The following is a 13,561-nucleotide window of genomic DNA, read 5'->3' as shown; positions in this document are numbered from 1 at the left end:
CTCTCCCATCACCCTGCTTAATGGTCTACTATCTGTAACTCCTGTTCTTGTTCACTTATGATCTGCCTCCTTCCTGGCCCCAAGAGGAAAGACTCTAGCCTTTCTTTTTCCTTATGTCCACGGTGCCCACCATCGTGGTTGGCACAGAATATGGAATGTGAGTGAATGCCTGAATGGTGGCGCGTGTGTGTGTGTGTGTGTGTGTAATTTAGAAAGGCAATCTTGAAGGATAGGCAAGCCTGGGTGCAGGAGATTACTACAGTTGGGCATACTTTGTTTCCCATATGGTTCTGCTACTCACTAGCTGTTGACTCTGGGCAAACACCTTCACCCTCTTGAGCCTCGGTGTCTTCAGCTGAAACCTGAGTTCAGATTTGCCAGACCCGGGCATAGGGACAGCAGGTCCAGCAGGAACACCAAGCCAGGATCACAGCCGCTCCCAGGGAGCTCAGTGCCTGGAGCCCGAGAGGAACACTCTCAGAAGGCGCAGGCACAGCCGCTCTTAGAGACTGGACATCCCCCAGGTGGCAGGCGGGACCGGTCCGTGCAAACAGGGAACAGGTACCCGGGGGAAGGACATTCGCTGGCAAAAACATAAACTGCCGCTCGGAGTCTTGGCACCACCCAATTTCCAGTGACACTTAGACTCCCCCTGCTCACTGAATGGGGTGTACACCAAAGTAGGGGGTCAGCCCCCTGGGATAGGCCAGAGCACTTAAAAGCTTTCTGTTCCCGGGAGCGAGGCCAAGGTGCACCACCCGCCGCGTCCGCCTGGTGTCGCCGCGAGCGTGCTCTGAGCGGCCAGCTGCGCCCCTCACACTCCCGCGGCTCAGGCGCCCCACTGCTGTTCCGCGCGGAGTGCCTGGGCCTCAGCCCGACTCCGTCTGTCGGCTAACAGCAGGATCCCAGAGAGGGCTGCCCAAGTATCTTCTGCCACCCCCTGCCACACCCTCGAATAGGTGGGGGTAGGGAAGAAATACGCTGAGCCAGTCCGCCAGTCGCTCCGCGAAAGGGGGCGCCCTCCCCTGAAGCTGGGGTTGGGGAACTGGGGTGTGCTCTGTCAGCCCCATTTCCCTGTTCCGGGCTTGAGCGAGCGGGGCAGCAGACCAAGGCACTAGGGCTCTCGGCCGAGTCTGGTCCACTCCACCCGAGGGCAGCCTCTCAACGCCCACTCGCCCTGCAACCTGCAAGTTAGTGACGGGTGAGGGACGAGCGGGCTCCTCCTGCCTCCAAACAGGCTGTGCTCGCTAGCCTCCCACCTGCACCCCAGAGCAGGGAGGGGGCCCCCGGGAGCGCGCATGGAAAGGCACAAGCGCGCGCCTGGTGCAGGCGGCCCTGTCCCGCGGGCGCAGGGGCGCGGGGCGGGCGCTCCGGGGAGGCGGGCGGGGGAGGGGGTGGGGGAGGGACGGGGGAAAGGAGGGAGGGGCGGGGGCGGGAGGCAGCAGCGCCCCCGCACTACCCGCGTCTCGCACACTTTGCACCGGTCGCTCGCACGCAGCCCGGCGTCGCCCCACGCCGCGCTCGCTCCTCCCTCCCTCCTCCCGCTCCGTGGCTCCCGCGCTCCTGGCGAGGCTCAGGCGCCGAGCGCGCAGACGGGCGCACGGACAGACGGCCCCGGGGACGCCTCGGCCCGCGCCTCCCGGGCGGGCTATGTTGATTGCCCCGCCGGGGCCGGCCCGCGGGATCAGCACAGCCCGGCCCGCGGCCCCGGCGGCCAACCGGGACTATGAACCGGAAAGCGCGGCGCTGCCTGGGCCACCTCTTTCTCAGCCTGGGCATGGTCTACCTCCGGATCGGGTAAGGGCTGCCTGCGCCCTTTCCGCGCGTGTCTTGGCAAAGTTGGCACGGCCCGGGGAGGGAGGTGTGCCGCCTGAGAGCCTCTGCCGGCCACCAACTTCCACAGCTTCTCTGAGAGGCCGGGTGGGTGCGGTGTGGGAGCGGTGGACGCACAAAGGCCCCCCTCAGGCGGACGCCCCAGGAGATATAGGCAGGGGGACTGGCCATCCTGAGGACTTCTGAGTCTGGAATCTCCCAGGACCAGAGACAGCCGGTAGGGACGCTCCAGCCTGAGGGACTCTGGGGGAGGGCTAGCTGCTGCAAAGGTTCAGCCCATCCCGGGGACCCTTCGGACCCCGGCATAGGGACAGCAGGTCTAGCAGGAACATCAAGCCAGGTCCACAGCCGCTCTCGGGGAGCTCAGTCCCCGGAGCCCGAGAGGAACTCTCTCAGGAGGCGCGGCACAGCCGCTCCTACAGACTGAGCAGTCCCCAGGTGGCTGGCGGGGCCGGTCCGTGCAAACAGGGAACAGGTACCCAGGGGGAAGGACTTTCGCTGGCAAAAACATAAACTGCCGCTCGGAACCTTGGCACCACTCGATTTCCAGGGACCCTTAGACTCCCAGAGCCCCTTCCCGGGCCAAGGGGACAGCACGTCCCGCCCCCAACAAACACACACAAAGGTGGGACAAGAGGCGGCCCGAGACACCGAGGGAGACAAGCGCTAGAGAGAGGCGGGACACCCCGCCCCCTTGAACTGGGCAGCAGAGGCTGCCGGGCGCGCGAGCAGCCCTCTGGCTTCACCCAGCGTTTCTGTGGAGGTGGTGCTCGGGGGCGCTCTGGCTGGAAGGTGGGAGGGGGCAGCTCGGGACGAGTCCTGGAGCTGCTTGTGCAAAGCCGGTCACCCTTTGTACTTAAGACATAACGCGTGTGAAGCTCGGAGCAGTGGGCGGCGGGGGGGCGAGGGGAGTCTAGGCATGGATAGAGGTTCTGGCGCTGAAGGGCCCGCTTGGTAGGTCTCGAACACCCTGCCCCTCCACCCCCCATCAGTGAACCCCCTACCGCCCCTTTTGAGGAGCGGTGGACCGCAGGGGCTGCGGCTAGGGGGTGTGTGTGAGGATCCTTTGTGTTTTGTCACTACTACCCCCCTACCCCGTCACTTCCCCAGTCCACGTCTCTGGAGCGGGGATTTCGCAAGTTGTCGGGCCGCTGCCGCGAGCAGGTGCGTGCAGAGCAGACCAGGGGCCGCCAGCCCGACCAGCGGCGAAGAGGCGGCTACGGGGCTCGCGCCAGTACCGCCAGCCTGCCGGTGTGTTTTAAGTGTTATTGATTCGCCCGCGTCTGGGTGGCTTTTCTTTTTCCCCTGCTTTAATCTTCATCTTGGCCCGAGCCCCGCCGCCCCGCCGCCCCGCGCACATCCAGCATCCAGGAAGCCGGTCAGGCCGATTGGCTGGGACCGCGTGTGGCTTTATCTCCTTTTTAATTAGAAACGGGGAGGAGGGACCCGGGTGGAGGGGGAGAGAGAAAGGGAAAACAGCAGAAAATAACCTCTCCTGGCCGCCCCGCCCGCCCGCGGGCCGCTCTCCCGCCAGCGCCGCGGCCTACCCGGATTGGCCCTGCGGGGGCCCAGCTGCCCCGGAGGGAGGGAGGGAGTCCTGCAGGGTGCTGCCCTTCCGCCCCAAGCTGCCCTCTGGGGTGGGGAGAGGTCCAGGTCGGGGAGGTGGGAGTTGCAGGTGACTTCAGGCCAGGCGCTGCTGCTCCCTGTGCCTCGGGCTACTCATCTATATAGTGGGCATGAGGGGTGAAGTCTCAACGTCCCTAGGTTTTTCCATTTCCCCACATGTGACTGGGCTCTACCCGCTTCTGGTTGATGGTGGGGCATCTGTGGTATTCTTATTTCACTCGGATAGTTCTATTACTCGCACTAGCCTATTGCCACAATCAGATCCAATAAGAATGGTGATAATTACAACACCGCCACCACATTTATGGGCACTCACTATGTGCCTGGCACCTTCTAAGCACTTTCCATGTTCTAGCAAATGCGGTTTTCATAGCAGCCAATTAGGTGGAGACTAGTTATCAATACCCTAATTTAGCCATGGAGAAACTGAAGTGCAGAAGGAAGGAAACTTGCCTAAGATCGCACAACTAATAAGTGAGGAAAGCTGAGATGGGAACCTAGGCCAGACCCTTAGGGGCTAGTCTATTGTACCTATGAGTTTTTGGCCCCAGTATGCCAATCCATCCACTCTCTGCTGGTGTAGAAATTTCCTGGTGGCCAGCTAGGTGCTCAGAGGGTCCTCCTGACAAATGATGCCAAAGCATCTCCACTTAATCTTCTCACGCTGCTGCTTCCTCAGACATTCCCAGCATTCTAGTGTGTGTTAGACTCTGGTTTAGGGCTGAGATGCAGATGCAAAGCCAGGCTGTCCCACCTCCAACACCTGCTAGCTGAGAACCTTCCTCTGGGTCCCAACCTCTGTGAGCCTCAATTTTCAGATATTTGAAATTTATATGATGATTCTTGCCCCACAGGGCTGTGTGGAAAGGTCACATGAGCTGCTGTTTGTGGCAGCACCCACCATACTGCCTTGGCACATAGTAGGGACACTGCCCAAGTTTACTGATGCATTTGATGCATATTTGGGGGCACCTGCCATGTAATAGGTACTCACCCGGAGCCACATCTTTGAAGTGCCACAATCCATTTATTTGGTAGACATTTAGTGAACCAGCAGACAGCCTCCCTGCCCGCAGGGAGCTCATCCTCTCAGGAAGAAGACAAGTGATCAAGTGAGCATGCAAATTAAAAACACATACATGAAAACATGAAAGTAGAACATGAGTAATCAAGAATATCCAGTAAACAAAACAGAGATTGTGATGGAAATTTATTAGGGGAAGGGAAGGGAGGGAGGCTCCCTTAGCTGGGCTAGTCAGGGAGGTGACCCTTGAGGTCATGTGAATAATGACAAGAAGCCAAGCTTGTGAAGATCAGGGGTGAGAGCACTTCCAGGGAGAGAGGCCAGCAAGGACAGAGTGCCTGCTGCAGGGAGAAGGCTGGCATGTGGCAGGAGCCTAGGGAAGTGGCAGGAGTGATCAGTTGTGCTCTTGGAGGGCATGGGTCCACATCACCTCCTCGAGTTATTGGTACAGGAGAACCTCGCTCTAACAAATTGCAACTCCAGAACAACTGCCCATAGCTGAGCCCCAGGACGAGGCACTTGCCCAGTGGCTCTACCTGCAGCCCTACCACTGCCACCAGCCAAGCCATCACCAACCCTAACCTGCCCGGTCCCTCTGCTCCTGCTCTGGCACCCCGCAGGTCTTTCTTCCATGGAGCGGGGACCACCAGGTCATGTCAAGGTCGTGCTTACACCCTTCAGTGCTTCCTCGTGCTGCCTGATGCACCTGAGAAAATGCCAGCCCTCAGCCATCTCCTCTCCCCAGGATCTTCCTGCATCTCAAGCCCTGGTTTTGTAGCAGTTTCCATGGGTTCTTTCTATTCCTTGAAGACCTCGAGCTTGTCTCCTAGAACTTTGCATTTTCTGTTCCCTCTGCACAGAATACCCTTCTCCAGATTTTCCCACAGATGCCTCCTGGCAATTCAGATCTCTGTTCTGTTCTGATGTCACCTCCTCAAGGAAGTCCACCTTGATCACCTCAACTAAAGTGGCCCTCACTTTCCTCACCACCTGCACACCCTGGTTGCCATCCCAGCATCTTCCTTTACTTTCTTCATAGTACATATCATTGTCAGAGATGGCCTATTTTATTCATTTGTGACACCTGTGTTGTCACCCTCCCTAGTTCCTTGAGGGCAGGACCTTGCCTGTCAGGTGCATAGCTGTCTCCTAGCATGGTACCTGGCACATGATGGGTATCTGATACATGTCAGTGAATAGTTGAAGAAGATAGGAATTGCCCTCATAATAGTCACACACATCCTCTAAGCCAGTCATGCCCGGAGTGGGATACGTGTACTCCATTGACAGCAGGAAGAAAATGCCAGGACTTCTACTTAAAACTACTTTTTAAGGTTTTTTCCAATAATAAAACATATACATACATGAGAGTATATGTTACATATACATTAAAAAACAGATTTTTTTAAAGTGAACATCTGCACACCCATCACTCCTTCAGAGGCACCTGCTGCATGAGACTTTGAAGTCATCATTTCCTTGCTTGCCTTTACAATTTTACCAAAGAGATGATTCCCTAGCAACATAGGGTTTCTTTTGCATGCTTTTGAACTTCATCTCAATTGCATCCTACCATAAACTCAAAGGCAACTTGCCTTTTCCCTCAATGTAATATTTGTGACATACATCATCTTTTCTTGTTTCTAAAACAAAAATCAAGTGTGTGTGTTTCACTGATATTGAGTATACGCATTGATACAAGAGCCTATGTAGAAATTATAGGGTTTCTATTCGAATGGACATGAGTTAGGGGTGCAGGATCAAAAAAGTTGGGAGACCACTGCTGGGGGCAGTGGGGTGGCCAGTGCTGGACACCTAGGAAGGGTTCCTAGTCCATGCTCCCTTGCTGGCCTAATGCTCCATCTCTCTGTGTCTCTCCCTCCAGTGGCTTCTCCACAGTGGTAGCTCTGGGCGCAAGCATCATCTGTAACAAGATCCCAGGCCTAGCTCCTAGACAGCGGGCGATCTGCCAGAGCCGGCCCGACGCCATCATCGTCATAGGAGAAGGCTCGCAAATGGGCCTGGACGAGTGTCAGTTTCAGTTCCGCAATGGCCGCTGGAACTGCTCTGCACTGGGAGAGCGCACCGTCTTTGGGAAGGAGCTGAAAGTGGGTATGTGCTCACCCAAACACCCCAGCAGAGTCTTACAGGTTATAGAGACATCAGGCTATAGGGACACCAGAATACTCTCAGGTACCCTGTGGAACTCCGTTGCCTGCCCCTACTAGAATGTCCCTCAGTGTGGGGTCCTGCATGTGCATTGACTTGCATTCAGGACTCCCATTGAGGGTCAGGTCTCTGGTTGAATCCATACCCCCTCAATCGTTTATTGACGGAGGTGCAAACCAGCAACCAGTGACCCAAATGCTAACCTCTGATACAGTGCTGATGCTGTGTTTTGAATTGAAGCCCAGATTTTAAAACTTGTTTCACCTAAAATATAGGAATTTCCGGTTTCTTTTGAAAAGTTGGCAGATCTACTCATAATTTACATGTGTGCCCACATGGTTGCAAAGACCTGAAACTGAGAACACAGCTCCCTTTAGTTGTAGCAGTGAATGGGCAACCCATTCACTGCCACGGTCCCCACCACTCCCTACTGCTGCCCAGCCTGTGCAATCCTGTGACATGATCCGCTTGATCCCTGTGGGCTTTTGACTTTGAAACTGTTTTATGGGAATGGTGCGTGCAGACACATACATACACGTAGAGTTTTGAGCCACACATTTAACTTCTGAAGCAATTATAACAAAAGTCTGGTGGAAAAGGGTCAGAGAGAGCAATGCTGGTCTCCAGGAGGCCCTGGTCAGTGGTAGGAGGCCATGCTGTGTGTCTTCTGGCTTGTGTGCATGTGCATTAGGGGACCAGAAATTGCCACAGGCTGGCTTCTGCACTGTGAACTTCCCTGAAAGCCAGGTCAGCCTCGGATATCTTTGGGCATCCCTGCCACCTCCTGCTTAGGTCACCCTGCTGTCACGTCTGGGTTCCCAGGTTGTCCCATGCTCCCCCATCTCATTTCCCTGTTGCTCCTGGCCATCCTGCAGTCCCTTCTGCACCCAGCAGGCAGGATCATCCTTTTACATGGAAATCAGATCATGTCACTGTGCTGCTTAAACCCCTCTGGAGGCTTTCTTGCATCAGAATGAAATCCCCACTGCTCATCTAGCTGCTGCTGACCTCTGCTTCCATCTTCCCTCTTCACCTGCTCACTCAGCCTTGTTCTTTTTCCCAAACACACCATGCTGGACACCAGCTATTTCTTCTGCCTTAGCTCCTTTCCTCAGCCCCGTGCCCCTGACCCTGTCCAGGTCTTCTGGACCTTTGCAACCTTGTCAAAAGTCCCCTCTCACCTCAAAGTTCCATCCCATCAGCCAAGCACTTCACACTGTCTGAAACCATTCTGAACTGGTTTGCAATGTCAGCTTCATGAGGGCAGGGGCTTCACTCCCACGCTTGCCACTGAACACTTTCTTCCCATTGCCTTTTGGAAGGCCTTACCCATCCCTGCAGCAGGCCTGGTTTTGTCACCATATTCTGTGAGTGCCTTCTTATTTGCACCTTACAGAACTGCAGACAGGATCTCAGTATGGGGTCCTGCAGGTGCGTCGACTTGCATTCAGGACTCCCAGTGAGGGCCAGGTCTCTGGTTGAATCCATACCACCCCAATAGTTTATTGACAGAGGTGCAAACCAGCAACCAGTTTTTTGGGCCACTGGTGAAGTTGGCAGAGACCTTTCCGGAGGTAAGCCTTTTCCAGGATCTTTGTTGTGTAGACTTTTGCCTTGCACCATCTGCCCTGCTTCTCCCTCTTCCCAATTCCAGGGCTCACTTTTTAGGTGGAAACAGAGGCCCAGAGAGAGAATGGGACTGTCCCAGGTCACATAGTGAGTGGCATCAACACTGAGACTCCAGTTAAGGTTGCCTAATCTGTCTTGTGAGCTTCCCCTTGCTTGTCACTTGTGGTTTTTGGTTTTTGTGCTTTCTTCTACTCAGATATCACACACACACACACACACACACACACACACACACACACACACACCCCATTCCTGGGACCCAGGCATGGGTTCCAGCATTGTTTTAAATTTGTGACTTCTGATATGTAAGATGTTATAGATGAGGAGACTGAGGCTCAAAAGGGACTTGCTCAAAGTCAACAAAAGTGAGTGGCAGGGCCTCTCAGGACTGGGTTCATTCCAGCATAACTTTCAGTCTCAGAACAGTCAGTATATCGGCTGGCATTGGAATAGTCCCCACAGAGGTCTGGGGCGCAGCAGGAGGGCTACAGTGCAGGGCAGTGCCTGGACAAGGATCCCCTCCTGTTGAGCAGCCCCCAGCTGGCCATGGTTGTAGAAGTGAGGCTGAGGAGGAATACTGCCAGTGCACACCAGGGAGGAGCAGAGGCCAGTGGCAAAAGGCATTCTAGTGGGCTTGGCAGGCAGAGGTGGCTGGTGGAATTCCAGCAAAGAGAGGTGCCCAAGAAAATCCTTGGGATAGCGATGCAGGGCAGTTGGTCCGGGGAGCCTGGAAGGAAGTAGGAGCTGGAGCCAGGAGGTATGTAGGGTCAATTTAACAAGTTTGAATTTCTGAGCGGGAGCCGTTGGAGAATTTTGAGTGTGGGAGTGACTGCCAGAGGATAGGTTAAACTTATGAAATTGCCACTGTGAAATGATTTTTGGCCCACAAAAGTGGCAACATAATATATGTTGATATGCATATATTATGCATTGACTTGCATTCAGGACTCCCAATGAGGGTCATGTCTCTGGTTGAATCCATACCCCCCAATAGGAATAGGAATCCATTCAACCTTATAGGAATTTTAGGAGATTCATGAAAGAGTGGGTAAAAGGTCATTCATTCATTTTAATACTTGTTGATTTATTCATGCATTCACCAAGTTATTGGGTGTCCATTGTGGCTGGAGGCTCCTGTTCCAGTGTGTGTGGCCAGGGAAGGGCGCTGGATTTGTGAGGGAGGTGAGCTATGGGCATGTCTGGGGGAAGAACATGTCAGGCAAAGGGAACAGTAGGTGCAAAGGCCCTGAGGTGGAACGTGCTTGGGGGTGGCTTGAGGAACAGCAAGGGGCCTGGGGTGGCTGGAGGAGAGTGAGGAAGGCTGAAGGGGAAGGCTCAGGGAGCCAGGAGCTGGATGGTGCAGTATCCCTCAGGCCAGGGCAGGGGATCTGGATTTCCCTTCATGGGAATGGAGACCTTCTGAAGGGGAGACAATAAGGGAGGGACAGCATCCGACTTCGGGTTTAGCATCATCAGTCTGGCTACTGGGAAAAGCATGAACTGCAGGGTAGGATGGCAGTGGGAGTCAGGAGTCTGGTTGAGTCTTCCAGGAAGGAGGTGATGGTGGCTCAGCCTCAGTGATAGCCATGGAGACCTGCTTTGAAAGCCACCAGCCAGGAAGGAGGGAGAGTGACAAACTAAGGGCCAGCTAGGAGGGAGGGAGGGTGACAACCTAAAGGCCTGCTAAGGAAGGAGGGAGTCACTCTGGTCTGGACTTCTAGGGTAGTCACAGTGGGAAGAGGAAGATGAATCAAGATGAGAGCCCCGACAGTCTGAAACCGCCCTGAGCTTAGGTTTCCTCATATGTAGAAAGGTGTCCTGCTCCAGGACATCAGGAAGCAAGCATCACATTTAGGGTCACTGGGCTCCTCCTCAGTGCTCTCACCCCCATGGGGTTGCCACTTTCTGGGAATGACCAGCTAACAACGGCTGTCTTGCAGGGGTGAGGATCTGGCCTTTGGAGCTGTGGCCATCAAGTCCTGACTTTGAACACCAGGACCCATTGTCTGCCTTTAAAGAGAAACTTCCCAAAGTTCCACCCCATACTTCTGCTTACATATCATTGGCCAGAACTTAGTCACATGGCCACATCTAGCTGCAAGAGAAGCTGGGAAGTGTAATCTTGTATTCAGAGTGGACATGAGACCAGCTGGAGCTCTGTGACTGAAGAGGAAGAGTTCTTTATCCCATGCTTGGCTCCCTTCTGAGTGTTCAGGTTTCCTGCATAGAGCTGAGGGGCAGCAATGGGCATGTACCAGGTAAAGTCCCGTTGCATGTTAGAAATTGAACCCCAATTCAAGCCACCTCTGGTAAAAGGGGGACTTATGTATGCTTAAGGAACTGGAGAGCCAGGGCATAGTGCTGACTTTCGAAATGGACAGGAGCAGAGGTAGCATTGGCATCCATCAACCCCAGGACCAGCAGGACGGCCTTTGCACCTGCAGTGACACAACTTCCAGGTTCAAGCACCCCCAGAAAGAGCCTTGGCCTTTCTCTAGCAGCACTTGCAGAAGTTCTAAGATTCACTCAGATTGGACCAACTAATGGGGCTTTACTTTTGGTTGTGTGCCCATCCCAAACTAATCACAGTGGCCAAGGGCAACAGTGCTTTTTCTGGTCCAGCCAGGTAGCCCCACCCAGACCATCTCTCAGGGAAGAGGAACTGCTCACGAGTGTACTAGTCTACTAGGGCTGCCAGAACAAATCTCCGCAGACCAGGTAGCTTAAACAGCAGAAATGTACTGTCCAGTTTCAGAAGCCGGACGTCTGCCATCCAGTTGTCAGCAGGGCTGCTTTCTCAGAGGCCTCTCTATTGGGCTTGTCACCTTCTCCCTGGGTTCTCACACGGCCTTTCCTCTTGTATATGTGCCCCAGGAATCTCCTGTGTCCTGGTCTCCTTTTTTATAAGGACACGAGTCATATAGGACTAGGGCCCACACTAACAGTCTCATTTTAACTTAATTATAATACTTCTTTAAATTTCCTGTCTCCAAATGCAGTCACACTCTGAGGTATTGACTCAGTCCACAGCAATGAGTGACCAGAGTGCAGCATGGTTCAGGCTTTAGGGAGAGGCATAGGGGGTGTGGTGGGCTCTCAGAAGTGAGACCTCGGGATGGAGGGAGGGGTCTGGACAGTGGAGATGGCCCTTCATCTGGGACTTGGAGGGTGGGGAGAAATTTACCAGTGAGTGGGATCCTAGGCAGAGGAAACAACAGAGCAAAGACATGGTCATGTGAGAGCTATGGAGGGAGTGAACAGGGGCCTGCAGCCTCAGGAGACAATGGCTCAGGGAGTCGCCTGTGAGATGGCAGGCTAGCTGTCAAGACCCTTGAATGCCAGGGATTATTTGAGTGGGGTGTGTGGCCCCACATCGGTTTGACCAACTGCTACCAAGGCACAGTGTGACCCTTGCGGTGGGGTATAAGAAGGCCTTCACTTCCCTCTAGACTCCTTCCTTCCTTCCTTCCTTCCTTCCTTCCTTCCTTCCTTCCTTCCTTCCTTCCTTCCTTTCTTTCTTTCTTTCTTTCTTTCTTCTTTCTTTTCTTTCTTTCTTTCCTTCCTTCCTTCCTTTTTCCTTTCTTTCTCTCCTTTTTCTCTCTCTCTCTTCCTCCCTTCCTCCCTCCCTCCCCCTTCCCTCTCTTTTTCTTTCTTTCTTTCTTTCTTTCTTTCTTTCTTTCTTTCTTTCTTTCTTTCTTTTTTCTTTCTTTCTTTCTTTCTTTCTTTCTTTCTTTCTTTCTCTTTCTTCTTTTCTTTCTGTCTCTTTCTTTCCTTTCTCTTTCTTTCTTTCTCTCTCTTTCTCCCTTCCTTCCTTCCTTTCTCTCCCTCTTTTCCTTCTTCCTTCCTTCCTTCCTCTCTCCCTCCCTCCCTCTCTCTGTTTCCCTCTTCCTCTCTCTCTTTCTTTCTCTCTCTTTCTTTCTTTTCTTTGTCCCTCTTTCTTTTCTTCCTCTTTCTTTCTCTCTTCCTTCCTTGCTTTATTCCTTCCATTCTCTCTGTTTTCCTTCCTTCCTTCCTTCCTCCCCTTCTCTCTCTTTCCCTCTTTCTTTCTCTCTTTCTCTCTCACTTTCTCTCTCTCTCCCTTTCTCTCTCTCTCACGTTCTCTTTCTCACTTTCTCTCTCCCTCTTTGTCTCTTTCTTTCTTTCTTTTTCTTTCTTTCTTCCTTCCTTCCTTCTTTCCTCCCCCTCTCTCTCTTTCCCTCTTTCTCTTTCTCTCTTTCTCTCTCACTTTCTCTCTCTCTCCTTTTCTCTCTCTCTCACGTTCTCTCTCTCACTTTCTCTCTCCCTTTGTCCCTTCCTTCCTTCCTTCCTTCCTTCTTTCCTTCCTTCCTTCCTTCCTTCCTTCCTTCCTTTCCTTTCTTCCTTCCTTCCTTCCTTCCTTTCCTTTTCTGTCAGGGTCTCGCTCTGTCACCCAGGCTGTAGTGCAGTGGTGCAAATATAGCTCACTGCAGCCTCCACCTCCTGGGCTCAAGCAATCCTTCCACTGGGATTACAGGCACACGCCCCCTCACCTGGCTAATTCTTTTCTGTTGTTTTGTAGAGACAGGGGCCTCACTGTGTTGCCCAGGTTGGTCTCAAATTCCCAGCTTCAAGCAATCCTGCCTTGGCCTCCCAAAGCAATGGGATTACAGGTGTGAGCCACTGCACCCGGCCATTTGCTTTTCTTAAATAATACTGTGACCTCCCTCGAATTCACCCCCAACACAACTTGTCATCCACCTCTGTGAGCCTCCCTCATGTCTCCCCTGCCTCTCCCTCCCTGGCTACGCTTTCCCTATCTTGAATCTTGAGTTTCCCATTCCCTAGTTTATTTATGTTTAATATATCATATGGAGATCTTCCCCCAAAGTAAATGACTTCATTTTGGTTGGATTGAATTGCTATTGTGCCAAGCTCCTCCCCTAGTGGCGGCGCAGCTCCAACCCTGGGACTGGCCAGCTGCATGTCTGCCCAGTGAGTGGGTGAGAAAGACAATCTCAACAGCATCCTGATCTGCACTTCCCTGAGAAGTGATGAGGTTGAAATCTCCTCCTGTATTTACTGGCTGTGCATGTTCGCTCTTCCATGAGTTATCTCTTCATGCTTTGTCCCCATTTTTCTGTTGGGTTGTGGGTTCTCCCATTGGATTTGGCCAGTGTGGTTGTAGTCACAGTGCAGGGAAACCAGGGTTAGACCAGGCAATGCCTCGGGGTGAGTGGGTTCCTCAGGATGAGTGGGTTCCTCAGGATGAGTGGGCTGTGGGGGGCTTCACTCTATCTTGTGTCTTTTCACTGAGGATCAGTG

The 13,561-nt window shown here is 53.5% G+C and overlaps 1 protein-coding gene across 1 annotated transcript in view; it reads left to right on the top strand.

The window, feature by feature from the left end:
* The first annotated feature begins 1,422 nt into the window (after positions 1-1,422).
* The window catches only part of WNT7A (Wnt family member 7A), a 57,957-nt gene continuing 45,818 nt past the window's right edge, over positions 1,423-13,561 (top strand). The window contains exons 1-2 of the mRNA XM_050781749.1: positions 1,423-1,797; positions 6,369-6,595. Of these exons, the coding sequence (XP_050637706.1) occupies positions 1,727-1,797; positions 6,369-6,595 (298 nt within the window). The 5' untranslated portion in view covers positions 1,423-1,726. The remainder of the gene's footprint in view (positions 1,798-6,368; positions 6,596-13,561) is intronic.

Source organism: Macaca thibetana, chromosome 2 (genome assembly GCF_024542745.1).
Source record: "Macaca thibetana thibetana isolate TM-01 chromosome 2, ASM2454274v1, whole genome shotgun sequence".
NCBI classification, from domain to species: Eukaryota; Metazoa; Chordata; class Mammalia; order Primates; family Cercopithecidae; genus Macaca; species Macaca thibetana.
The sequence above is the reverse complement of the archived record's forward strand: the minus strand, read 5'-3'. Positions and strand labels throughout refer to the sequence as shown.